Consider the following 26,038-nt stretch of genomic DNA (forward strand, 5'->3'; position numbering starts at 1 on the left):
TGTTACTTGGAGAAGCATGAAACAACCAGTGGTCTCTCTAGAGCAATGCAAAAGCAGAATTTCACGTTGTGGCTCATCGCATTTGTGAAGGGTTGTGGATAAAAAGATTACTCGACGAACTTGGAGTCAAGACCAAGGGCCTGATGAAACTCTTTTGTGACAATCAATCTACCTTCAGCATTGCCAAGAACCCTATACATCATGACATGATTAAGCATGTGGAAATTGACTGTCACTTCATCAAGGAGAAAATTGAAGGGAAGATTATCAATATAGTCTATACTCCAACAAGATTGCAAGTTGCTGATATCCTAACTAAAGCTTTGCCTCGAAAATGCTTCGAAGACCTAAGTTCAAAGGTTGAGATGATTGATATCTTCACCCTAGCTTGAGGGGGAGTGTAGATGTTCGGATTCCACAAATCATCTATTTTAGGAAGAGGGTTGTGTTAGGTAGCCGACAGCCAACGTAAAACTTAGTCGGATCCAAAACATGAACTCTAGACAAATTATGAAAAATCGTTTGGGCGTGGGTGTAACCCTTCATAGTGACGTGCTACACTACCCGTGTGTAGTGTCAAGTGAGTTAGGGCCGCTGCATCGGCGCCCGGATGTAGTGACAAATGAGCAAGGGTTCCCGCATTTGCTTGGACGGGTGTGGATAAAGAAGCTAGTCCAAAATCAAAATCAAAACCAAAACCAAAATCAAAATCAAAGTCAGGCCAAAAACAAAATCAAATTCAAAGTCAAGGCCAAAAACAAAATCATAGATTAAGGATTGGGTCATGGAACATAGGAACATTAACAGGCAAAGCTATGGAAGTGGTAGATGTGATGATTAGGAGAAAAATTAATATTATGTGCCTTCAAGAGACGAGATGGATAGGGTAAAAAGCAAAAACTTTGTCAGAAACTGGATATAAAATATGGTACACAGGAAATGATCGAGCGAAAAATGGAGTGGGGATTATTATGGATAAAAACTTAGTAGATGAGGTAGTGGATGTAAAGAGAATATGGGATATAATTATTATGATGAAGGTTAGTCTAGGAAGAATGACTATGAATATCTTTAGTACATATGCACCACAAGCAGGGTTAGGTGATGAGATAAAAGCAAAATTCTGGGAGGATCTAGAGGGACTCATACAAATGATATCAAGAGGAGAGAAGTGATTATAGGAGGTGACTTAAATGGGCACGTGGGTAGAGACGGAAACGGTTATAGAGAGGTACATGGAGGGTATGGATTCGGGGAAATTAATAATAAGAGTAAGTCTATTCTATATTTTGCTATGGCATATGGGCTCATCATAACCAATACTAGGTTCAAAAAACGGGACGAACACTTAATCACATATAAAAATATCACATCAAGCACCCAAATAGATTACTTCCTCATGAGACAAGAGGATCGGTTATGTTGTAGGGTTTGTAAGGTGATACCGAGAGAGTGTTTGACTACTCAACATAGACTTCTAATACTTGATGTCCAAGTAAGAAATTGGAAGAGAAAAAATCACATAAAACAAAATCCAAGAATTAGGTGGTGGGATTTAAAAGGGGAGAAACAACTAATCTTCAAAGAAAAATTAAGGGGTAAAAGGGAATGGAATGGAGAAGGATAGACAAACCAAATGTGTAAAGAAATGGCTAACGCCCTGAGAAGCACAGCAAAGATAGTCCTTGGAGAGACAAATGGTATAGCTCCTAACCTTAAGGAGTCTTGGTGGTGGAATGAAGAGGTACAATTGAAAATTAAAAATAAGAAAACTTACTATAAGGCTGTATATCAATGCAACAATGAAGAAAATCAAAAAAGTTATAAAGAAGCAAAAAGGCAACAAAAAGAGCTGTTAGTGAAGTAAGGTCAAAAGCATATGAGAATCTATATAAACGACTTGATACAAAAGATGGGGAAATGAATATATATAAATTAGCTAAAGCAAGAGAAAGAAAAACACGGGATTTAAATCAAGTGAAATGCATAAAAGATGAAAATCACAATGTATTAGTGAATGAGGGAGCGATTAAGGAGAGATGGAATGAGTATTTCACAAAATTATTCAATGATGGTGGCGACACAAGAGTTAGGTTGGGACATCTTAGTAACTCCGAAGGAAACGTGAGCTATACATTTTATCGACGCATAAGTTCAAATGAAATAAGGCAAGCATTAAAAAAGATAAAAAATCATAAGGCGGTGGGACCAGATAATATACCAATAGAGGCATGGAAATGCATGAGAGAAGAGGGCATCTTCTGACTAACGCAATTATTTAACGCGATCCTTAAATAAAAAAAGATGCCAGATGAGTGGATGAAGAGTACTTTGGTTCCTATATACAAGAACAAAGGAGATGTTCAAAACTGTGAAAATTACAGAGGAATTAAGTTAATGAGCCATACCATGAAACTCTGAGAGAGAGTAATAGAGCAGAGGCTCAGAAAAGAAACAAAGGTCTCGGAAAATCAGTTTGGTTTCATGCCTGGTAGGTCAACAATGGAAGCTATATACCTATTGAGCACCTACATATGGTGTTTATAGATCTAGAAAAGACCTATGATAGGGTCCCTAGAGAAGTATTATGGAGGGTTTTAGAGAAGAAAGGAGTCAGAATAGCCTATATACAAGCCCTTAAGAACATATATTACGGTGTAGAGACAAGGGTCAGAACATGCGGAGGGGATACTAAACCGTTTACAACTACAATAGGACTGCATCAAGGTTCTGCACTAAGTCCATACTTATTTGCTCTAGTAATGGATGAACTCACTAAAGATATTCAAATAGAGGTGCCATGGTGTATGCTATTTGCAGACTATATAATATTGGTGGATGAAACAAAAGGAGTGAACACTAAGTTTGAGTTGTGGAGAAACAATTTAGAATCTAAGAGATTTAAATTAAGTAGAAAGAAAACATAATATATGGAATGTAAATTTAGTAAGAATGCAAGAGTGGATGATGTTATAATAAAACTGGAAGACCAAATCTTACAAAGAAAAGACCATTTTCGATATTTGGGATCAGTGATTCAAAAAGATGGAGAAATTCACGAGGATGTCGCACATAGAATTAAGGCAGGTTGGCAAAAATGGAGAAATGCATCGAGAGTGTTATGTGATGGTAAAATCCTATTAAAACTGAAAAGAAAATTCTATAGGACAGCTATAAGACTAGTCTTGATATATGGCTTAGAATGTTGGGCAATCAAATATCAGCATGAGCAAAAGACGAGTGTAGCGGAGATGAGGATATTAAGATGGATGTGCGGCCATACAAGAAATGATAAAATTAGAAATGAAGTTATTCGTAATAAGGTAGGAGTAGTGCCAATAGAGGAGAAGATGAGAGAGACTAGACTAAGATGGTTTGGTCATGTGAGAAGGAGACCAAGAGACGCTCCTGTAAGGAAAGTTGATGAAATTGAACAATTAGTCAAAAAAAGAGGTAGAGGCAGATCTAAGAAGACTTTGGGAGAGACATTAAAGTTTGATATGAAGTGTATGGATTTAAATGAAGATATGACAAAAGACAGAAATACATGGAAGTCTAGAATTCATGTAGCCGACCCCACATAGTGGGATAAAGGCTGGATATGTTGTTATTGTTGTTGTTGTTAATTTGTTTCCTTTTTTGTTTGATTGCTGATTCTTAGGATAATCACAATCTGTTAGAGATGTGATTGAGGATCCCCTTGTGTATATAAATATATCAATTATGTACAGCAAGTGTGAATAAGATTTCAATTTTACCACAATTGGTGTTATAAGGAAAAATGGTGTAGGAATAGATGAATTATAGGAGACTGGAAGTGCAGACAAAACTTTGGAAGAACTATTTGGAATGGTATAGTCACGTGCCTCTAATATGCTGTTAGCAAGAGTATCTGACAAGATTGAGAGTGCTAAGAAATAGGACCAAGAAATATGCAAGTTGAGTTGGGTTTCCAACATATACTTGAGGTATGTCACCACTATGTCAAGTCATTATCCTTTTCTTCCACTTCTCAGTAAATTACTCAGGCTTGGAACTATTTTCTATGCTTTGTCTCTATACAATTCTGAGCCTCAAGACCTAATGAGAAAATTTTATTTCTTGGGATTCATTTGTTGTTATTGCTGGATGTATCCTGACATGCATTTGCACATTTAAACTTCCAAATGTGCATAATTTTTAAAGGTTGTAGAAGTTAATGGCTTGAGGAGAAACAGAATAAATTGTTTAAAATCGAGCTTGGGAAAATGGACTGATCCATCTTCTATCAATTTTGACATTGAAAGTAGCTTTTCAGTCTTTTGTATGCCAGCACAGGAATTATGTTTTCCTCTTAAATTGTTCTGCAATTTGGACGACCATCTAATATGACAATGACAGGCTTTTATTTTATCAATATTTTTCTACTTTGTTTATGCGTATCTTCTTTGTTTCCCCCTCTCCCCTGCATTGTACAGAAGGCTTTCCTATAGGCAAATGCTAATTGAATTATAAATTGCTATTGAAGGATGGCTGCTTGCTGGATGTTGACAGTCATATTCTCTATTCTCCACTGCCATGCCGGATTCCTTTGCCTGGATTCGAAAATTTTCGTTTCTGTGTTTCACAGTATGCTGAGAAGGACAGACTGCTACTTAGAAATTTGTGCTTTGTTCTTGGAGCCAAATTTGTTGAAAAATTGACTAAAAAAGTCACCCATTTATTATGCAAGTTTACCGGTGGTCCAAAATATGAGGCTTCTTGTAAATGGGGGATTCAGTCAGTTACATGCGAGTGGATTTATGAGTGTGTTAAGCAGGTTGGTATCTGTTTTTTCTGTATCTGAAGTTCTTCTGCTAATACTTTTGCTTCATATTCATCAAGTTTTTGTACATCTGGTGGGGCAGAATGGAGTTATTGCACCAGGTCCATTTTGTCCAAAGGAAGTTACTTCTCAAGACCAAGAGGCTGGGCTCTGTACTTCAACCCAATATCCCACCCAAGCCACTAGAATGACATCTGCAGATTGTGCATCTGAGGTTCCAAGTCAGTCTCAGGACCTGAGCAATTTACAGAATCAAGCTATTTGTAGAAGCAACAATGGCAGGGAAGACACTGTACTTTCAAGCAAAAGTTGTAAAAGGTTAAGGATTCTTGAAGGTGATGGTAGTGAGGTTCTTATATCTTCTAGATTGAATCAAACTGCTCCTACCACCACGATGGCTTCCACAAAAAACAGCTTAATTCAAAATAGCAGGGAAGTGCCTCTTCCTGTACCTGATGTAGCTGCAGCTATTGAGGATCTGTTAGAGCAAACTACAAAGGTGAATCAGACAGTTTAATTTACTGAATTAATCATAGTTAATGTTCTTTGATTTCTAACTTTTGTGCTCTGGTCTACTAGATTCACGATCTGAAGTCCCCAAGAAATACTGGATGTGATAAAAGCGTATCCTTAAATTCCTTCAAGTCTCATTTGATCTTTGCCTTGCCTATTGCTATTAGAAAGTCAATTAGTTTAATCCTTGATTGCAGAAAAGCTTTTCTCGTCTGATTGTTCAATACTTGGTCAAGAACATGCAGATCCTCACTCTGCCTTTGGGTTGGCCAAGCATTGGTTAAATAGGTTAGTTTTTTGCATTCTTTCTTCTAGTGCAACAAATGTACTGAATATTTTTTCCAAGCATTTATATGAAATTATAATTGGTATTGCCGTTTTCTCCCTCTCAACTTAAAGGAAGCAAGCTTATCTGAATTTACAATGTTTAATCCATATTTGTTCTTGGAAGTTGCCACAAGCATTATAAAAAATGAGTAACTGAACAATGAAATAATTTTGAGTGGGCATCGAGATGAGTTGTCCCAATTGATTGATGCAAACAAGTGCTTTATTCAGTGCTTTCTTAATTTGATCTTTATTTCCTTCAGGGATGACAGAAAGGAGGATATCTGCAATCCTCCTGGAGACGCAAATGTGGGCATGTATGATGGCTTTAGTGAAACACAGACGGAGTCTCAGGTTTGAACTCTTCATCCCATGCAATTGCCATCATGACTAAATTTTTGGGGTTGTCAGCCTGTTTGTATTGTTATTATTATTTGGTAATGGGTTGACTCGTGAGCTATTTAAAGCTCAACATTCAGCATTAGCTGGTTTTATCTCTACCTAAATGATGCGTTTATGATGAGCTGATGTACGCTGCAACTACAGGTTGTTGGTTATGAAGAAGATTTATCCGGCAGGCAAATGATAATAGATAGAGTCCGAACAAGGAGTAGCATGATTTGAATCAATTGGGTAGGTCCAACAACATGCTGAATTCAGGGTTCAAGAAATTGAACAGTAAATTGAGTTCTCTATCGCTCTCGACTTTGATAATTACATGCTAGTTTTGTTTCTCCAGTTGAATCCGTTCACTGGTGTTTTTTTGTGTTCATCTTGCTAGATACTGCCATACTGGATGAAGTTATCCGGTCGCCAACATGCTTGAAGTTGAGGACACCATATTGTAGAGGAAAGATGAAGATACAGCATCAGCTCTATTGCTTTTGGGTTCATGTATTTTGTATTTTGTATTTTGTAGGAACCTTAGTGTTTAAGATCTTGAAACACGTCATAATGAAAATAAACTGTAGTCCAATACCGTCCGCCCTTTGATCTTAAGCAAGTTGGAGATCGAACCATGTTAATTACTGGCTACAGATTTTCATGCACAGGCTTCATCTGGGAGGCAATCAGAGTTGTCCCCTCGATTGTGATCCTGTACAAATGGATTTCACCAAATTTAGTGCAAGACATATAATTACTAAACTATGCTTCTATCGTGCATGTGGCTTCATTTGAGATCTCAGGTGCAAGTATGGCATTCGACAATTGTTTATGCAGTAGTTTGCCGCAAGATTTAAGGGTGTTGTTTTGGATCACTTTAACAAGGGTTTTTCCAAATGTCATGGATGACTAGTATGCTGTTTTTCACTGGGTTAGGAGGCAATGCACTTGTGCATGTAATTTCAGGAAAATTGAATGTGATGTTACACTCTCTTACAACAAATGACATGATACTCTACTCGGTTACTAAAACAGAACAGATTACTGTACGGAACATGATGCCACGTGTGAGTAACACTTTTGAGAATCAATTACAAAAATAGCTTGAGAGCGACAGTGAGGGACTCAATTTAAAGTCAAAAGGTTTGGACTCGAGATGCATCGAATTAATGTCCAGCAATATGCTTCTGCCTAAGTAAGAACGTTAGACAAGGAGAGACAACAGGGAAAGCTAATTCACAGAAAGAAAGAAAAGGCAATGTACACGTGACAGGCGATTTCTGTCCTAACTACATTTAAAACACGAAGGCATAAATTCAACAAATGCAAACTATTTATATTCCGTGGCCCAGGAAACTTCTTGGGCGATTCCATTGCTATACAACAACCACTCACTCCAATACACATCTAACGGGTCATTCTACGCCGTCTGGCAGCAATGACCTCCAAGCCCCTCAATTGAAAAGAAAGACTTGACGCAACATTAAGCTCATTGCATTCGGGAGTTGCATTACGACATTTCAGCAGGCATTTCCTGCATGGCCTGGATTCAATAAAGCTTGTGGTTTGACAGTGGAAGGAGCTCAACCACTGTACTTAAGCTCCTCTGAGTTGAATTTGTTCCAAGCTTCCTGTTTCAATATCAAATAGATCAAATGTAAACAAACTATAGAAATCAGTGAAAGATAATTTTGGGGGCCCAACATAATAACATGGTACATTGTTTTCATTTTCAGGAATCCACAAAACAATACCCTAGGATGTTTGCTTCCAGAGGAAAAATCAAGACCAAAAGTGATTTATCTTAGTCCTAGAAATGCAACTCACAGAGGAAAACCTGCCAGAGAGAAGCTTTGTATTTATTGGGGTTCAAAACCTGCCATCAATCATCTCTACCCATGGCTATATAAGGCTGTTGCATCTCATTTTTTTGTCTAGAAGTTTTCTACCCAATTTTCTTTGGTCTTTCTCTACCTTTTTTGTTACTTTTTCTTTCCATCCACTCTCCTTGCAAAGGCATTTATCAGTCTTCTTCTCATGTATTAAAAATATCTTAATCACATCTTGTGCATTTCATCTTCAATAGTTTTTATCACAAATAATCTGATACCTATTTTTGCATTTTCTCATATGGCCTCGCATCTTTTCATCTCAGTTACACTCATATTTTGCACATTGTCAATGGCTACAATATTGAGTTAATTGATAGCTGTAACTGTGTTATTATTAGTCTTGATGTACTATTTCCTTATTTGGAGTAATAGCATAAATAGAAGGGGTGTAGAGTTGTAACTACCTACAACCTTTTCTTCATCATTCTTCCTTCTGCAACCTTGCTGTAAAATTTTCATTAGTTTCACTTTTCAATTTGGTACCAGAACGTTATTGATTTTATTTTCATAAAACAGTGGCATCATATTGATATCAACATGATGCTACCTTACTGATAAGCCATCTAACAACACCAATGACAGCCTCTCCTTCCTGCGACCAAGAAATCTGGAAGCCCCATCTTGATCTGACAAGGTTTCGCTGTCCTATTTTCTTTGATCAGGCTTTTTTTTCTAGCAAAAATCAAATCAGGTATTTTTTGGGGGGGGATCCAACACTCAATATCAAGCCCAAGGGTATCATATCAGTTACTTATGATTAAGAGCCTCCTTATATATATTACATGCCCTGAAGACCACCATTTGTAGGATGTTTGATTCCTTATAAACCCATGTGCAAACCCAAGAGTTTTTCTCCTTTGTTGATCCAAACCCCGTTCTTTTGATAGGTATGACTCTCCTTTGAGCCCTTTTGACATAGGACAGAAAAGTAGATACTAGGAATTAATATTTATTTGTTTTATTTCTGTTTGTTTCCTAATTTCATTTGATTCCTTTAGTTAGTAGGTTCCATTCAAACCCTAATCAGAGTGGGGATTATGCAATCCTAGTCAGAGCATAACTATAGTTATTAGTTTCCTCTATATAGGTTATAATTGAAGTTAGTTTTGATGACTGATATTGATTATTGGGTTTTCAGTTTATTCTTGTGTCCTTTGTTTGCGGTTCTGCATCAGGTAGTTATTTGACAACCATGTGCATTTGAGGATAGAGGCCTACACCAATTTTAATTGGTAAAGTTCCCCAGATAATAGGACCACAACAGGCTATTGGATGTTCATAAGCGGCAATTTGGTTTCTTGGAGAAGCAAGAAGCAACAGTGGTAGCTTGATCAAGTGTTGAGGTAGAATATAAAGTGATGGCTCATGGTGTCTGAACTTTTGTGGCTTGAGACGATCATGACAGAATTAATTAATGACAAACCTCTCATCCTATTTTGTGACAATAAGGCTAAGATGATTTTGCAAATAACCCAACTCAGGCATGATAGGACAAAACACATTGAGATTGATAGACATTTAATCAAGGAACAGTTAGATGATATTCAGCTGTGCATACCTTTTGTGAAGTCCGAAGTTGGTTGGCTGACATCTACCAAGGGTCTTAGTGGTAAATGTTCTCATTCTAGTATGCACAAGATGGGCATCAGAAATCTCTATGCACTGTCTTGAGAGGGAGTGTTGATTGCTACAAACTTGGGATGATTAATAGCTACAACTTTCATTGATTGATTTATTGATGACTATAATCTTGAGCTGATTAATAGCTGTCTATTATTGATTATGATGTAAATCTTATTTTAAATAATAGCATTGGGTGTAGAGTTGGCGACAAAATAACTACCTACAATCCTTTCTTCATCATTCTTCCTTCTAGAACCTTTCTACAAATTTTGATTAGCTTTACTTTTCAACTCACATTTTTGTACTTACAACCCAACATTCCATGTCATAAAACAAGATAGTCTTATAGCCAATTGACAAAACTTTTCTTTTAGCTTTAAAAGAATTTTACAATTACATGAAACCTTGCCATAACATTCTCAATAATTCCCCATTCATTTCAAAAAAACTAATCCAAGATATCTGAATTGATGCTCGTTAGGAATAACTCGACGTTTACGTCTCACCATGATATCATACACACTTCTATTTTTCCTAAAGTTGCATTCATGTATTTGATTCCCGGCTTGCTCAACTTGAAGCCCGTAAATTCCCAGGTATCATTCCATAATTCAAGCTTTATATTCACCAAGGGTATATCATTTGTAAATAAAATACACCAAGACACCTCTTCTTGGATTTATTTTGTGAGTTCATCCATTTTTAAGATGGCAAGTTGCTAATCTGCTCGATAGCTGAAAAGCCTTTTGGTCTGGATGGTTTTTTAGTATGCTTTCTTCAGTGAATGCAATTGGACAATGTCAAGAAAAGTTAAAAATCTTAAGTTAAAATGGGAATGTAAATGTGAAGTGAAAGAACACAAACAAAACATTCCTAGTAGGTTTTTAATGCTGGATGTAGCTTCTATATGTGTATGTGTAATCATTCTGCTTGGCCTGCCTTGCCTGACAAGCCCCAATTTATAAAAAGTAAAATGATTAGCCCATAGCATCCAGATAAAGCATTGTGAACAATGACCTAAACTATCCAATCATTTTTCCTTGAGAATTCTATTCTAACATATTTTTCATTGCAATAACTCTTTCTCATGAAACTAGAAGGTCAAGAGAATATTGGCTGTGAAGGTGGAAGACGCATTTTTAAGTCATAGGAGAAAGTCATCAATTTCATATATTACATCAGAAAGACAGCAAAATACCTTGAGAAGATCAAAAACCTTCTCAGCAATGAACTTCTGTTGAACGTTGGCACCTCTTTGTTGGACCTTATCAGGATGGACACATAAGGTAGCTTTATAATAAACCTTTTTCACAGAGACAGAAGTAATCAAATCTGTCAATGAAACTGGCTGCCAGCCGCATTCAGGCCATAAAACCTGGTCATCATTCCACAGATAAAAGAGGATTATTCCATTTTATAACAAATTGCCCACATGTAGAGACCATATGATGACAAACAAAGACAAACACAAAAAAAAAAGTTGTTTTGCGCTCCAAATTCAAAGAAGTTACTCAATGGAAAGGTGTTTGTAGAAATAAGTAAACATCTCATTTCCATACTAGAAGTAATATCTTACAAGGTCTTAAGCTAAAATGTCCAGCGCCCCAATCATGTTGAATCTCTTTCAGGCATCATCTGATCTGTGGCATGGTGCTGAGAAGGGTTTTACTTTTAAACTAATTCTTGAAACTTTTTATGCCCATGAAACTTAGCTTCAAAACTATCTGTTTCTGTTTACAATCACCCCAAACTGTAGAAGAATCCGAATTCTTCTGAGAAATATTAGAATCACTTTTTTTCGCACAATCTATCATGCTCCATTCCAAGCTACCATATCTTGTCATTGTAGATGCTCTATTCATGGTTCACTACTCTGAGATCATGTAATGCACATAATCTATTTGTCTTTTGACCAAATTTTTAAGTAATAAATAGAATGCCTTTTGTGTTATATTGTCAAGTGTGCTTCACTTTATCCATATATTCTTAAAAAAGGTGGCATTCCCAATTCTAAGGCTCCTGGCTTTACAAGGTTGGAAAAGAGTTGTTCCTGTTCATAACCTTACTCTTGTTAAAGAGATTGTTACAACTCAAACCCATGACCTCCCAGTCACTTGTTTCTTTATCTATGTTGGATTCTCAGGTAAACAGCTGGTACAGCCGTGTGTATGTGGCTATTACAGAAAGGTTGACTTTGTGGTGCAAGGCTGTAAATGGAAGATTCTACGGCATAAATCACGGAAGACAAAAAGGAAGATAGCAATCAATCTAAATGACAGTTATTGTATATTAGCTGCAATTAGGAGAATGTTTCTAAGTATATTCTTTCCTTTTCTAGATTTGTAAACTGTAAATTCTAGAGTTATAAATAAGGGAGAGCCAAAGAGGTAGGTGTCTTGTCCTACCCTTTCAAAGCCTAATTGCCTGCTGTTTTTACAATCCATTTATGCTTCTTTAAATAAAAAAGATAACTAAATTTAATTTCTTTCATATATTCCTGTTATATATATATATATGTGTGTGTGTGTGTGTGTGTGTATAAAACAAAATATTTTAAGTAGATGAAAAATAGACTATGCTAGCTTAACTCAACTAAGCTTTTCACCAACACCTTGGTTCGGTTTTATGGATCACTGTTCTCAAGTAATGGACTAATCTGGGAAAAGGAAAAATAATTGTTCTCACAAAAGGTAAATAAAGAGGATAATACTCAGTATTTGACTTTAATGAAGTGGATGACTTGATTATTTATTCATAAAATTAACTCATAAATTCTACAAATATCAAAATTTGTTGTTGACCCTAAAAAGATTCTAGGTATTCAATTCAGTTAAGGAAAGAATATATTGCAGTAAATATGAAAGTATCACAGCTGATATAAAAAATACAAGTAATATGACAGCAAAAACAGCAAGACGAGGCTAATTACACCATCTTCAGATATAATTAAGCTTTGACCTATAGAAGCACTTGTGAGATGAGCGGAAGAAATGAAGGAAATTTGTAGCAAAAAAGGGAGAGGAAGACAAAAGAAAACTTGGTAGGAAACTCCTTATACATGAACTAGGATATAATGACCTCATAGAGAATATGGCCATGGTTTTGTACATGAAATCAATCAAGATGAAATCCAGAATATTATTTACCCACCATTTCTTCAAAAACAGTCTTGAAGTCCAAGCAACAACAAACCCTATTGTTTCTCTGAAGGCTGAGTAAAGGTAATAGGTATCTATGCTGTCAACTCAATGTTTGTGACGACAACCAACAAAAAGAAAAGTTTAAATAACTAAATTGCAGCTATGAATATGTGGTCATGCAGTCACGATGAGACAACTTCTGTCAAGCATAGAGGTAAAGGTCCCTTATCATTTTGTTCATACCTTTGAATCTACCTTTATTTTTCATTCACTTCACTCAAGAAGTATCTAACTTTGGAGGTGAAATCTTTGTTTCATTGAGTAGAGTGAGTATTGAAAATAGAAAGATTAATATTCTCTTTATTCTTCATAATATTTTAAAACCAAAATTACTTTACTAAGAAAGAGAATTGAACATATGATGTAAGAAAGTAAGACTAGACTGCAACCTGATGATGTTATGCAACTCAAAATGCTACAAGAAATAAAGCAAAGAATTAAAACAGAGTAAACAGTAGAAACACACATATTGCAATGAAGACAACAGTGCACGCAAGTTCCCTTCCTTCCCTGCAGCCCAACGCTTTATATCGTCACTGAGAGTTTCAGCAATCCTCTGAAATGCAAGGGCAAAGAAAGATCAATCAACTTAAGAATTTTCAGTTGCTATTATGTCTTACTATGCCAAAAGGAGAGAATAGCACAAACAGTATATGCTCGTTATCAGAAATCAGTTACCCAAAAATTCAACATCTTGTAATCTCATAGAAAGATCAACTAACTTAAGAATCTTTCAGTTGGTACTATGTCTTACTATGCTGAAAGAAGGGGCAGAATAAGACAAACAGCAGATGCTCATTGCCACAAATCCGTGATCCAGAAATTCAATTTGTAATATCATCACTTTTAATGAAAATACTTACATGTCTCTCTTGTTGCTCCTGCTGAGTCTGATAGTCTCGTTGATTCTTTTCTGCCAACGCTTTTGCCTAATAAACAGTCCCAAAAAGGTCAGGCTGGTATTCATAACTACCAATTCTGTTGCGTACTCCTCTAAATTCTAATACTAGCAGAGTTGGACACGTGGATTGTGCAATGAGACATATCTTGACACTTTAGATGGATATGCACCAAGCAAATATGTTTAAGAAGTTACCATAAAATATAAATAAAAAGCTCTTTGTTAGTTTGTGAACACCATTTCATCTTAAACAAATGAAGTGTGTTACAAATATGAAATTAGCCCTGTCCTCGTTAGAGTGTTGTCTCAAGAAATCCAGCATATAGGCAGTAAGAATGCATCGGAATTTAGAGGGCATAGATAGGCGGTTACCAACTTGTATTTATAATTAAGTTGGGGGGTCAAAACCGGTAATGTCTATACCGGTTATAAGGGTCCTAGAAGTTAACATCCTATTATTCTATAAATAGGACAGTGGTCTAGGCATGGATGAGTATCATTCTCATGAGAAAGTAGAAGAGAAAAGGCTGTGTAATAGAATAGTCCTTTGTAATCTTTAAGGCTTGTAATCGTGAGGGTTTGTACTGATCGCATTCTGGTAACCAAAGGAGGCTGCTCTCGGGAGGTTTTAGAGGCTGGATGTAGGATTGCATATTGCAATCTGAACCAGGATAAATCTGTTGTCTTGTGTTTGTGGTTTGCGTTTCTTATTTCTATTCTGTTTTGATTGCATTTATTTTCTGTTGTGATGTTTGTGTCCAAACCAAGAGGATTGAGAGAGTGTTTAAGAATGAACATATTTGTTGGTTCTTAGGGTGATTTCTTGGACTGCCAGTGCTCCCAATTATAACAGTCCTAGTGGCAATAAAGATGATAATTTAATAAAATCCGATAGACAAAAATCCACACCCAAACAATACCATTCATGTTGCATGGACTACCATTTAGTTGTATAATTGCACTTTAGGTGAAGCAACTAAGCGTACAAAAAAACAGAAACTATTACTTGGAATTGTTTCCACTTCGGTTTATGATGCAAAACTATGGTTCTTGTAGAATAAGTAATTAATATTTACTTCTAGCAATATATATATATATATAAATATATATACATATATATTTACAGAAACCTACCTAAGATTTTCATAATATTCACTTTCCATTAAACTTACTGTAACCTTACAGAGACCTACTTGGACCATTTTTAACCTAACAAAGACCTAAAGTCTAGATCTATGTGGAGGAAAATTCGCAAAAAATAGTCCACACTTCAAAGGGTAGAGAAAACTGTCAGTAAAAGTTGAAAGTCAAGAGGGGGGGGGGGGGTGTAAAAGTCAACTACAGGGAAAGCTTTAGAGCTGTTTCAAATGAAAAAAGTTTATAAGCCAGAAGTGGTCTTAGAGGCCTCGGAAAAATCTGTGGAAGAAATCTATACAAATAGCATATAAATCTCAAATGTGATTTTAGAGCTGCTAGCATGGTTTTGTCAGGAACCTGGACCTGACAGTGTAAATTCTCAGCCAATGGCAAGAATTAGGGTAGAAAGTGGCAAGAATTAAGGCAGAAATTAGGGAGAATTTAAGAAGAAAATTGGGAGAGAGAAGAACAGAAGCATGCGAGAAAGAGAAAATGATTGAGAGAGAGAGAGAGAGAGAATAGAGAAACTAAATTTTAGTAATTCATTAAATGCCTCCGAACAGCTTGATTAGCTTTATATATAGCTAATCAATCACTGTTACAATTCAGTTACAAGTTGTAACTGTGCTCTATAGAATTAATATGCTATAACTGATATGCAAATCAAATTGCTACATCCTACAGAAACCCTACGAACTTGACATTTTTCTGCTCTTGAAAATTTTCTTGTCCTCAAGAAAAACAAAGAAGCAGAGCAGCACGGGAAACTGATTGCACAAATCTTGAAATTTCCAGCTGTAGTTAGTTGAGGTAAAGTAGAACTGGAAGTAGTAACAGGACCATTATATCAGACCAATAGAGTATGGGTTCCATGGAATTTCCCATAATTTCACACCAAAGCTGTATACGTCTGCCTTCTCATTGGATGATTCATCACGGGGAACTTCTAGAGCCATCCATTCAGGATTTTCTTGCTGTTGATTTTGTAGAAAGAAATGTGCTAGCTTTTAAGCGGAATAAGCCAAAATCACAAACCTTTACTGTATACTTCTTGTCAACCAAAAGATTTGGAGACTTCAATTCCCATGAAAAGAACAATATTTGGATAACGTCGGTGTTTCATAATTGTGACCTCCCTCAAAAATTGTCGCAATCGCTCTAGGTGGAAATCTTGATACATAAGAATCTTTACAGCAACATCCGAGCATTACCAATCAGCATGATGGACAACACCAAAGAAACCTGATCCGATTCTCTCTTTCAGAGCCAGATCACTCCTTGGGATATCCAAATCTTCCACCTCAAGTGAAAGATTTTGAGTTGGTTTAGTTGGAAAATTTTGATCTTCCTTGACAAACCTAAAATCACCTTGGGCTGTAATGTCCTATGGATAAAACATGCCTACAAGTGGCTGGACTTTTCCATGACCAAGTAAAGGGTGATGCTTTAGAGGAAGAGGATCTTTGACTATGTTCATTGAGCTTGTGACGGAGGCAAGGTCAAATGATTTGAACATATTCAAATCCTAGTCAAGAACACTTTGATGCTGCTTGAACTAGGCACCTTGCCGTATTCATCCATAGATTGAAGGACACGTCATGTTAGTAGCATCACCACCAATAACTTCCAGAATTTGATCAGCCTTCTCCTTCAACAGAAAGTCCTCCAGCAAGTTGAATTGTGGAATTCTATGAATCACTCCATTTCCTGGTAGGAGTGGATTTGGTCTTTCCTTAGGAGGAAAATCATAAGGAAGACTTACTTGATACAATTTTGAAGACATCATCATAAATTCATCTAACCTCCTATTAATTCCATCCACAGAGGCTTTCAACTTTCTGTCCAACGCACTGATGGCCTCATGGTTCTGGCTGGTCGCCTCATGATTCCAGTTGGATCCTGCTTCCAAATAAGCCACTCGAATCTGCAGATCAGAGACTGTTGCATTCATCTATTGCAACTGAGACTCAAACTGTTTTATACAAGTTCCATCCGCCATAACTAATTTCCAGAAGGAGCTAAATTGGTGGCCAAGGAACAACTCTGATACCAATTTATCAGGAACCTGGACCTAACAGTGTAAATTCTCAGCCAATGGCGAGAATTAGGGAGGAAAGTGGAGAGAATTAAGGCAGAAAATAGGGAGAATTTGAGAAGAAAATTGAGAGAGATAGAAGAATAGAAAGATGAGAGAGAGAGAGAGAGAAATAGAGAATTCCGAATTTCTGAGAGAGAGATTGAGAGAGAGAGAGAGAGAGAGAGAGAATTGAGAAACTCAAATTTTAGTAATTCATTGAATGCCTACAAACAACGTGATTAGCTTTTATATATAGCTAATCAATCACTATTACAATTCAGTTACAAGTTGTAACTGCTCTCTACATAATTAATATGCTACAGCTGATATGCAAATCAAATTGCTACGTCCTACTAAAACCCTAAGAACCTGACAGGTTTCATAATAGAAAGAATGAGGATTGACACATTAGGTAGGTCTTTATTAAATCAAAGGCAACCTGCTCCACACATCCTGTTGTTTGGACATTTTTCCCAAACACACCCTATGGTTTTCATTTTTTACTTAGACAACCCCTCTGTTAGTTTTGGCAATAACAATGTCAATTTAACTGAAGTTGGGTTAGATTTAACCAGAGTAGAGCTTAGTGTTTTAAATTTAATTGCAAAAAAAAACAGTGGCTGGCAAAGGGGGAAGAAACACAAATCTAATCAAAGAAAGCCCCAGATCAATGAAAACACAAAGACACAATAAGCTGGTGTTGAGGTCATTGGCAATGGCAGTGTAAGGAGAGAGATATTGCTACAAATTGATATTGATTAACTTAACACGAGTTGATATATACAGACATAAATGTATGTTGATAGGCCCCTGGTTCACTGGACTTATCAAAGAAGGTCCAAGGGGTAGGGGCAGGGTTGTAAATTGGCTGGTTGGCAAAACAACCAGCCATGTGCGTAGGGGTAGAAGGGAGAAATCACCGGGTTGTGTAACAACCCAACAAGTGCAAAACAAAATTCGGTTGAGGAAGAGGGAGGAGAATATGTAGAGGGGGGAGAAATTGGTAGAGGGTAAGAAAGAATTTTGCATTGAGTTCTTAGGGAGAGTTAAGAGCCTCTCAAATGCCCAATTTTTTCTTGTAACCTGATTGAAGTTGGTGAAATTGAATTCAGTCTCTGTGATTTTCTTTGGGTTCCCAGCATTTTGGTATCAAAGCATCACCGATCCTGATGGTGAACCTGACAGACTGAGTAGGTTAATTGGAAGGGAGGATGGAAGGCATGCAATGGAGAGTTGATGCCATGAGGGGTGAGGTTCAATCGGTGGAGAAGAATGTCGCGAACTTGCTGGAGCAGTTTGCGTGGATGAGAACGAGGTGGGAAGAGTAGGAACAAGAGCGGTAGAACAAGGAGAAGCTGGGAGGCCAGCCTTTGAAATTCATTCAGGATTCCGAGGCGATGCCGGAAGTAGGAGTACAGCACACCAAAACAGTTCCGAGGGGGATTGGCGATTGAAAGTCCGAGGGCGACAGTTGGAGATGCCCCTCTTCAAAGGCGAAGATCCGGATGGCTGGATATTCCGAGTCGAACGGTATTTTGCAGTGATTGGGATGACTGATGAGGAGAAGTTAGATGCAGCAGCACTGTGTTTGGAGGGTGTTGCTCTGTCATGGTTCCAATGGGAGGAAAAACGACGAAGGGTGAGGGATTGGGAGGACTTCAAGTTCCTGTTGAGAAGTCGCTTCCGACCCACCCAAGAAGACTCCGTTGAAGAGAGGTTTCTAGCCCTCCAGCAAAAGGGAATTGTCATGGAGTATCGCCAATGCTTTGAGACATTGGCATCGCCTCTTGAAAACTTGTCGGAAACCATGCTGGAAGGGCATTTCATTAATGGTTTAAAACCTAATATCAAGGTTGAGTTGAGGGTGTTGAGGCCAAGGGGTTTGGAGCAGATGATGGACTTAGCTCAACGTATAGAGGAGCGGAATCAGGTGGTTCAAGGAGGTGCAATTGGATTAGGTTTGAACAAAGGACAGGCCATGTTGAACCCAATTTCGACTTACCAGCGAGGGGGAATTCTTCCACCCTCACAACAACCCCCAAAATCGACGACGGTCAATCCTCCTAACCCATATCGACCATAGGCCAATGGGAGAGAGAGAGTAACCCACCCTTCAAACGGCTTAGCGAGGCTAAGTGGAAGGCAAAACGGGATAAGGGCCTATGTTTTCGATGTGATGAGAAGTATACCATAGGCCATAAGTGCAGAAATAAAGAGCTGCAAGCAATGATGATATATGATGAAGAGGTAGAAGAGGGAGAAACGTTGGAAGAGGTAGTAAGAGAGTCGGGGCAAGGTGGGGAGGTCATTGAGCTCTCCATGAATTTTGTAGTTGAATTGACTACACCACAAACTATGAAGCTCAAGGGAGACATAGAGGGGCAGCCGGTAGTGGTGCTTATCGATGGAGGGGCGACTCATAACTTTATAGCAACCGAGCTAGTGCAGCAATTGGCTTTACCAAGGGAGGAGAAAACGAGATATGGGGTAGTTATGGGAACTGGAATGGCAGTGCAAGGGGCTGGAATTTGCGAGTGAAGCTTAATCTCCAAAATTTACAAATTGTAGAGGATTTTTTATCTCTAGACTTGGGGAGCTCAAATGTGATTTTGGGAATGAAGTGGCTAGCAGCAGTTGGAAGAATGAATGTGGATTGGAAGGCGCCCTCACAATGAAATTTAAAATAGGAGGCATAACAGTAACATTGCAAGGGGACCCTAGCATGAGTAAGACCTTGGTGTCCTTGAAGGCGATGGTGAAGGCCTTTAAGGAGAATGGGGAAGGAATGTTGTTAGAGTTGGGAACCATGGTGGCAGAGATCAAAGAAGCTCATAAGGAAGCTCCAATGATGCTGAGGGACCGTGTTGGCTGAGTTTGAGAGGGTTTTCTCTACACTGGAGGGGCTGCCACCTTGCAGGAGGAAGGATCACACCATCAATCTTGTTTCAGGAACCACACCGGTTAGTGTAAGGCCCTATCGATACCCCTATTTGCAAAAACATGAAATTGAGAAGTTGGAGGGGGAGATGTTGGTTGCTGGAATTATATAGCCTAGTTCTAACCCATTTTCGAGTTCGATGTTGTTGGTTAAAAAAAAGGATGGAGGGTAGCGTTTTTGTGTGGACGATAAGGTCTTGAACAAAATCACTATACCGGATAAATTTTCCATTCCTGTGATAGAGGAGTTACTTGATGAGTTGCATGGTACCAAGGTCTTCTCCAAGCTCGATTTGAAATCTGGTTACCATCAGATTAGAGTCAAGTCGGAGGATGTTTCCAAGACAGCTTTCAGGACTCATGAAGGGCATTACGAGTTCCTAGTAATGCCATTCAAGTTGACGAATGCTCCAACCACCTTCCAATCATTGATGAATGATGTTTTCAGAGAATATTTGCGGTGTTTTGTGTTGGTGTTCTTCGATAACATATTGGTGTATAGTAGGGATTTTGAACAGCACACACAACATTTATATTGTGTCTTAAATGTACTAGCAAACACCAGGCTCTTTGCCAACGGGAAGAAGCATTGTTGTTAAAATCCCGATTTTACTCGTACGATTTTACGCTTCGGAGACCCCCAAACAATTCAAATCCCATGTAAAATCTTATTTGGGATAAAATCCTATAAAATCCCGATTTTAGGTGTACAATTTTACAATTTTACGCTTCAGAGACCCCCAAACAATTTTACGCTTAAAGTATAAATTGCAACTTAAATCTAATGGAGAATATTGGAATCATCCTCTAAAGAATTTTAAGCTATATTTTGCCTCTAAATTGCCTATACCAACATGTTTGTTTTGAGTTATATTTTGGAAGCATCATCTTTTGAGTTATAATAAGGAATAATCAGATTATTAAATGATATTAATTTATTTTTTATAAAATTATGTTATTATAAACATATTTATAAAAATTAGATGATATTTTTAATTGTCTCTAAAATCTTACGATTTTACGATTCGATTTTATGATCTGATTTTATGAACCTTTTTTCGATCCCTTTTAAAATCTCGATTTTAACTACCTTGGGAAGAAGTGTGTTTGGACAGCTGGAAATTAAATATCTAGGCCACATTATATCTCATCATGGGGTTTCAGCCAATCGAAGTAAGGTACAAGCTATGTTAGAGTAGCCTACTCCTACATCGGTAAAGGAATTGAGGGGATTCCTTGGCCTTATGGGGTATTATAGACATTTTGTGAGGGATTATGGCAAGTTAGCAAGGCCTCTAACGGAGAGATTAAGGAAGAACAACTTCTTTTGGGATGTGGCAGCTGAACAGGCCTTCCAGCAACTTAAGGCTAAAATGGTATCCCTACCCGTTTTATCTTTGTCGAACTTTGGGAAGCCCTTTGTCATTGAGATTGATGCCTCAAGACAAGGTATGGGGGCTATATTAATGCAAGAGCAAAGGCCTATTGCTTATTTCAGTCATGCTTTCAGTTAGTTAAGGAGGAAAAAATCTGTTTATGAGAGAGAATTGATGGCTAGTGTTTGCTATGCAAAAAATGGAGACATTATTTGTTAGGCAGGAAGTTTGTGGTTCGAACAGATCAAAGGAGTCTCAAACACTTGATGGAACAGCAGGTGGTGAGTCCGGAATACTTGAAATGGACGGTGAAATTGATGGGGTTCCAATTTGAGATACAATATCGGCAAGGTTTGGAGAATAAAGCTGCTGATGGGCTGTCACGAATTTGCCACTCAGCAATAATAATGGCCTTAACAATGCCTAAAGTGGTCCAAATGGATAAGTTAGCCAGTGAGGTAAAGGCAGATGCAAGATTGCAAGGAATTATCAAGGAGCTCCAAGCTGATCCTACTTCACACCCTAACTTCCAGCTGGTGGACAGCCATCTCCTTTACAAGGGCAAGTTGTATTTACCCAAGGAATCCACTCTCATTGCATTGTTACTTTGTGAGGGGCACGATGGGAGTATAGGAGGACACTCAGGATTCTTAAAAACCTACAAAAGGGTGGTAGCAAATGTCTGTTGGCAGGGAATGAAGAGGGATATATACAAGTATGTAAGTGATTGCTCAGTTTGCTAACAAAATAAATATATGGCTTTAGCATCGGGGGGACTCTTGTAGCCTCTTCCTATCCCAAACCAAATTTGGGACGACATTGCTATGAACTTCATTGAGGGATTGCCAAAGTCGGGCAAGATGGATTCAATTTTGGTGGTGGTGGACAGACTTAGTAAGTACGGGCATTTCATTGGCCTTAAATACCCGTTTACAGCTGGGGAGGTGGCATGAATTTTTATTAAGTGGTGAGGCTTCATGGAATGTCACGGTCCATCATATCGGATAGAGACAAAATTTTCATGAGCAAATTTTGGGAGGAGATGTTCTGACTATAAGGTACCAAACTCAACAGAAGCACAGTCCATCAACCTCAAACGGATGGGCAAACTAAGGTACTTAATCGGACTTTAGAAACCTACCTACGTTGTTTTGCTTCCTCAAAACCGAAGGCATGGTACCTGTGGCTACCTTGGGCTGAATTATAGTATAACACCTCCTACCACACTGCTACCAAGGTGACTCTATTTCAAGAAATGTATGGGCAAGAACCACCACCCTTATTGAGGTTTGAGAAGGGAATTACCCCTGTTTCAATGGTGGAGCAGCAACTGATTGAGAAAGATTTAATCCTTGAGGAATTAAAGGCCCAGCTGATGAGAGCACAAGCAGTGATGAAGAAAGGAGCTGATCTGAAAAGAAGGGAAGTGAAGTACAAAGAAGGAGACTTGGTTTATTTGAAGTTAAGGCCATATCGGCAAAAATCATTGATTGCCCGTGCAAATGAAAAGTTGGCTGCCCACTATTATGGTCCATTTGAAATTGAGAAAGAAGTAGGTCCAGTAGCTTATAAGCTGATCCTGCCATCTCATTGCCCAATCCATCATGTATTTCACGTGTCCCAACTACGGGAGGCAAGAGAGGCATTTGAAGCTAATGTGGAGCTTCCTCGACAGCTGAATGAAAACCTTGAGATGTTGGTGGAACTGGAGGCAGTGCTGGGAGTACGGCCAGGAACCGGGAAGAACTTACGAGGATTAGAGGTGCTTATACAATGGAAAGGGCTACCCCCATTGGAAGCTACTTGAGAACCTTACCACTTGATCCAACAACAATTTCCATTTTTCCACCTTGAGAACAAGGTGAAAGTTGGGGGGGGGGGGGGGGGTAATGATAGGTCCCCAGTTCACTGGACTTATCAAAGAAGGTCCAAGGGGCAGGGGCAAGGTTGTAAAATGGCTGGCTGGCATAACAACCAGCCATGTGCATAGAGGTAGAGTGGGGAAATCGCTGGGTTGTGTAACAACCCAACAAGTGCAAAACAAAATTCGGTTGAGGAGGGAGGAGAATATGTAGAGGGGGGAGAAATTGATAGAGGCTAGGAAAGAATTTTGCATTGAATTCTTAGGGAGAGTTAAGGGCCTTTCGAATGCCCAATTTTTTTTTGTAACCTGATTGAAGTTGGCGAAATTGAATTCAGTCTCTGTGATTTTCTTTGGGTTCTCATCATATGTATATATATGTACTGACATTGTTATGACCAACGATTTGGGCATATACAACTACTGTTTTCCAGCAAATCCTCCATACCTTCTCAGACAAATTGTCCAACCAATGGTGGTGGGTCTCACCTCCTCCCTTTAATTGTCGCAAACCCCATTCTCTTGCTCAGTTGCCAATGATTTATGGCAAGCAGAATTGGATTTAGGGTGAACAACAGCACTGTCGCTGTTGCCTTTTCCATCGCTGTCGCCAACCCCACTCTTCCTCGTCTTTGTTGGCCCAGTGGGATTGATTAGCAAATCGCCAGCCAACAGATGCACTGCTGCTGCTGCCTTCTTCATCACAACCCTGCTCCTCTGCAACTTCGCAGGCCCAGTGAGATTGATTGGGGAATCACCAGCAACCACATGCTCATCTTCTTTTTGTTTTCCCCCATTAGCTTTAACCCAATGGCTTAAGTATGGTTAAGATCAAAATCAAAACGTCTTTTTGTACCATCGCATTGACGCAGTCAGGGTCAAAACTAACGGAGGGGGTGCCTGAGCAAAAAACAAAAAAAAACTACAGGGGACCTCTAGGGAAATTATCCTTAAAGTGAACACATTTCAAGTAGGTTTCTGTAAGGTAATAAGGTGACAGTTTAATAGAAAGTGACTATTATGACAAACCTTAAGTAGGTTTTTTGTAATTATCACATAATTAAAAAATGACAGTAACAAAAGTTAAAGAAATGTCACTTTCTCAAGGCACTCGTCTAGAGAAAATAGAGATGCAGCATCACATGTTTAATCCAAACAATAACAATATTCCTATTCCCAATATTTTGCATATGTACCTTCCAATAAGGTCTATTCTAAGCCTTCCTTTTTTTATAAATTTACTTAAATATACATTGTGATTATAGTGAAAGAAAACATTCTTAAGAATTAAGAGTATAATTTACGTTGCTGTGGTGCACTGAAATGACTGTTCAAAAAATATAGAGGAGGGAGGGGAGAACACATACCATTCGCTTTTGAGTTCTCATGTGATGGTTTAATCTGGATTTTCGTCTTTCTTCACTTTCACCTTCAATTTCCTGAAATTCCCCAGATGAAGGGGAGGCTTCTGGAAACAAAAAAAGATTAAGTAATTAGCAACATTAGCAATGATGCGCAGTATGCAGGAGTCTCATTCACTAAGGTAACCATTCAAAGAGAACATATGTGGCGCTAAAATAAAAACCGAACTCCAGCGATGACACTACCTCCAAAAAGGAAAGAGAAGTCATTAACAACATTTGTTGCAGAAGAAGACTTCTTTATCTTGGATGAGGTCCCAGAAGAAGTTGGCTTCACTCCAGAACCTCCTCTGCTTTGAAACAGTGAATCAATCACTGGGTCCTGCATGATAAGCACAAAATAGTAGCTTTAATCTTCTGATTTCGATTGACTCCTAATATAAGAATAAATTTGTAAGGTCTTACTGATGTTGTGGCCTTGGGTCTTGACCCACTGCTTGGTTGAGTACCCATACTGAAAAAGGAGTCCAGATCATGCGGAGCAGTCTCAACTCTTTCTTTCTGGAAGAAATCTGATTTTTCTTTTGCCTTATTAGTCTGCATCCCACCCATGACAAAATCCTCAAAGTCATCAACTGAATGTAAAACAGAGCCATCTGCACTTTGTTCAAATGGTTCTGAGAACAGCCCAGAAGATGTATTTGCTTTGGAAGAAGATTGGTCTAAAACCACAAATGGATCTTCTGCTGAGATGGAGGCTGTTTTAGCAGAATTACCCTTTGTATTTTTTCCTGCACACCAAGCAAGGAACGAGTAGAAATTGAGAAGACAAGTTTGTGCATGGGTTCAATAAAACCCAATGCTAAACTGGAATAAGTTATGACTCTTCTAGTTAGAAGATAATTTGCAGATAAGATTCTAGGTAGGTTGTTTTAGTTCAAAAGAATATTATATCAAACAATTCAAACCAATGATAAGCTTCAAGTGATCATGTGAATGAGAGAGTTTTGAAGGAACCTACCCTCAGGAGGCAAAATCAATTCTTCTGTGTTCCATATGCAGGGAATTTGGAAATGACTTTTTGTCATGGTGAAATCAGAAATGGCAATTATGGCATTCAAACTATTTCTACTTGGGTTGGTTGAAAACACATGGATCTAATTATAGTCATATTAGGGACAGATTAGCAGTTATACAGTCACTAATCAAACAAAAAAAGCACAGTTTTACCGTAGTTAGATGTTTGACCAAGTAAATGTTTGTTTTGGGTGGTTAATTCTCAAATATTTTTGATTCTCAAGGTGTTTTTAAACTTAAAATGTTTCTATTGTAGGTCAACCATGCCTCTTCATAAGAAAGTTTGTAAACACCATTCAGTGCATCTACCACTTACATAAAATGCGATTTTTTAAGTACTTCTACTCCCATACAAATCAATTCAAAGCATGTCTAACAGAAACTATATGCATGGTTTGGAATTCAGAAATGGTGATACACAAGCACAGCATTTTCTCTTCAGTATGTTCATGCAAAAGTAACATACATATAGATGCATACCCATGGTAATTAGCAACACCTGTAACAATGATAGGATGCACAGATTGAATAAGGTATATAAATATGTTCATACACAATCTTGGACCCA

General features: G+C 38.1%; 2 protein-coding genes across 4 annotated transcripts in view; one reads left to right on the forward strand and one right to left on the reverse strand.

Annotated features, from left to right (window-relative positions):
* The window catches only part of LOC127808852 (uncharacterized), a 61,390-nt gene extending 54,600 nt beyond the window's left edge, over positions 1-6,790 (forward strand). The window contains exons 12-18 of one of the 3 annotated variants that reach the window (XR_008024988.1): positions 4,508-4,798; positions 4,887-5,303; positions 5,384-5,428; positions 5,520-5,605; positions 5,908-5,998; positions 6,191-6,322; positions 6,426-6,790. Coding sequence is in view for 1 of the 3 variants with exons in the window: in XM_052347517.1 (XP_052203477.1) it covers positions 4,508-4,798; positions 4,887-5,303; positions 5,384-5,428; positions 5,520-5,605; positions 5,908-5,998; positions 6,191-6,268 (1,008 nt within the window). In the remaining 2 variants the exon portion in view is untranslated. Of the gene's footprint in view, positions 1-4,507; positions 4,799-4,886; positions 5,304-5,383; positions 5,429-5,514; positions 5,606-5,907; positions 5,999-6,190; positions 6,323-6,425 lie in introns of those variants that run through there. The other 2 variants (XM_052347517.1, XR_008024989.1) reach the window with 2 other exon arrangements.
* A 455-nt stretch (positions 6,791-7,245) lies between these two features.
* On the reverse strand, positions 7,246-25,226 carry LOC127808853 (auxilin-related protein 2-like). Its single transcript, XM_052347520.1, has 7 exons — positions 24,859-25,226; positions 24,640-24,775; positions 24,400-24,500; positions 13,607-13,672; positions 13,210-13,299; positions 10,742-10,918; positions 7,246-7,659 (listed from the first exon to the last, which is right to left on the reverse strand). The coding sequence occupies exons 1-7, from the start codon at positions 25,003-25,005 to the stop codon at positions 7,612-7,614; spliced, it is 765 nt and encodes a 254-aa protein (XP_052203480.1). The 5' UTR covers positions 25,006-25,226; the 3' UTR covers positions 7,246-7,611.
* Positions 25,227-26,038: the final 812 nt, after the last annotated feature.

Source organism: Diospyros lotus, chromosome 8, assembly GCF_014633365.1.
Source record: "Diospyros lotus cultivar Yz01 chromosome 8, ASM1463336v1, whole genome shotgun sequence".
In the NCBI taxonomy this organism is placed as follows: Eukaryota; Viridiplantae; Streptophyta; class Magnoliopsida; order Ericales; family Ebenaceae; genus Diospyros; species Diospyros lotus.

What these genes read in the sequence shown, in the direction of transcription:
- LOC127808853 (XM_052347520.1), bottom strand. Translation starts at nt 25,005, where the DNA reads ATGGGTGGGATGCAGACTAATAAGGCAAAAGAAAAATCAGATTTCTTC. An exon ending in CTTCTCTTTCCTTTTTGGAG is followed by an intron (nt 24,501 to 24,639) that starts GTAGTGTCATCG and finishes TTTTGTTTCCAG; the next exon opens with AAGCCTCCCCTTCATCTGGG. An exon ending in AGGTTTTTGATCTTCTCAAG is followed by an intron (nt 7,660 to 10,741) that starts GTATTTTGCTGT and finishes ATATTGAAACAG; the next exon opens with GAAGCTTGGAACAAATTCAA.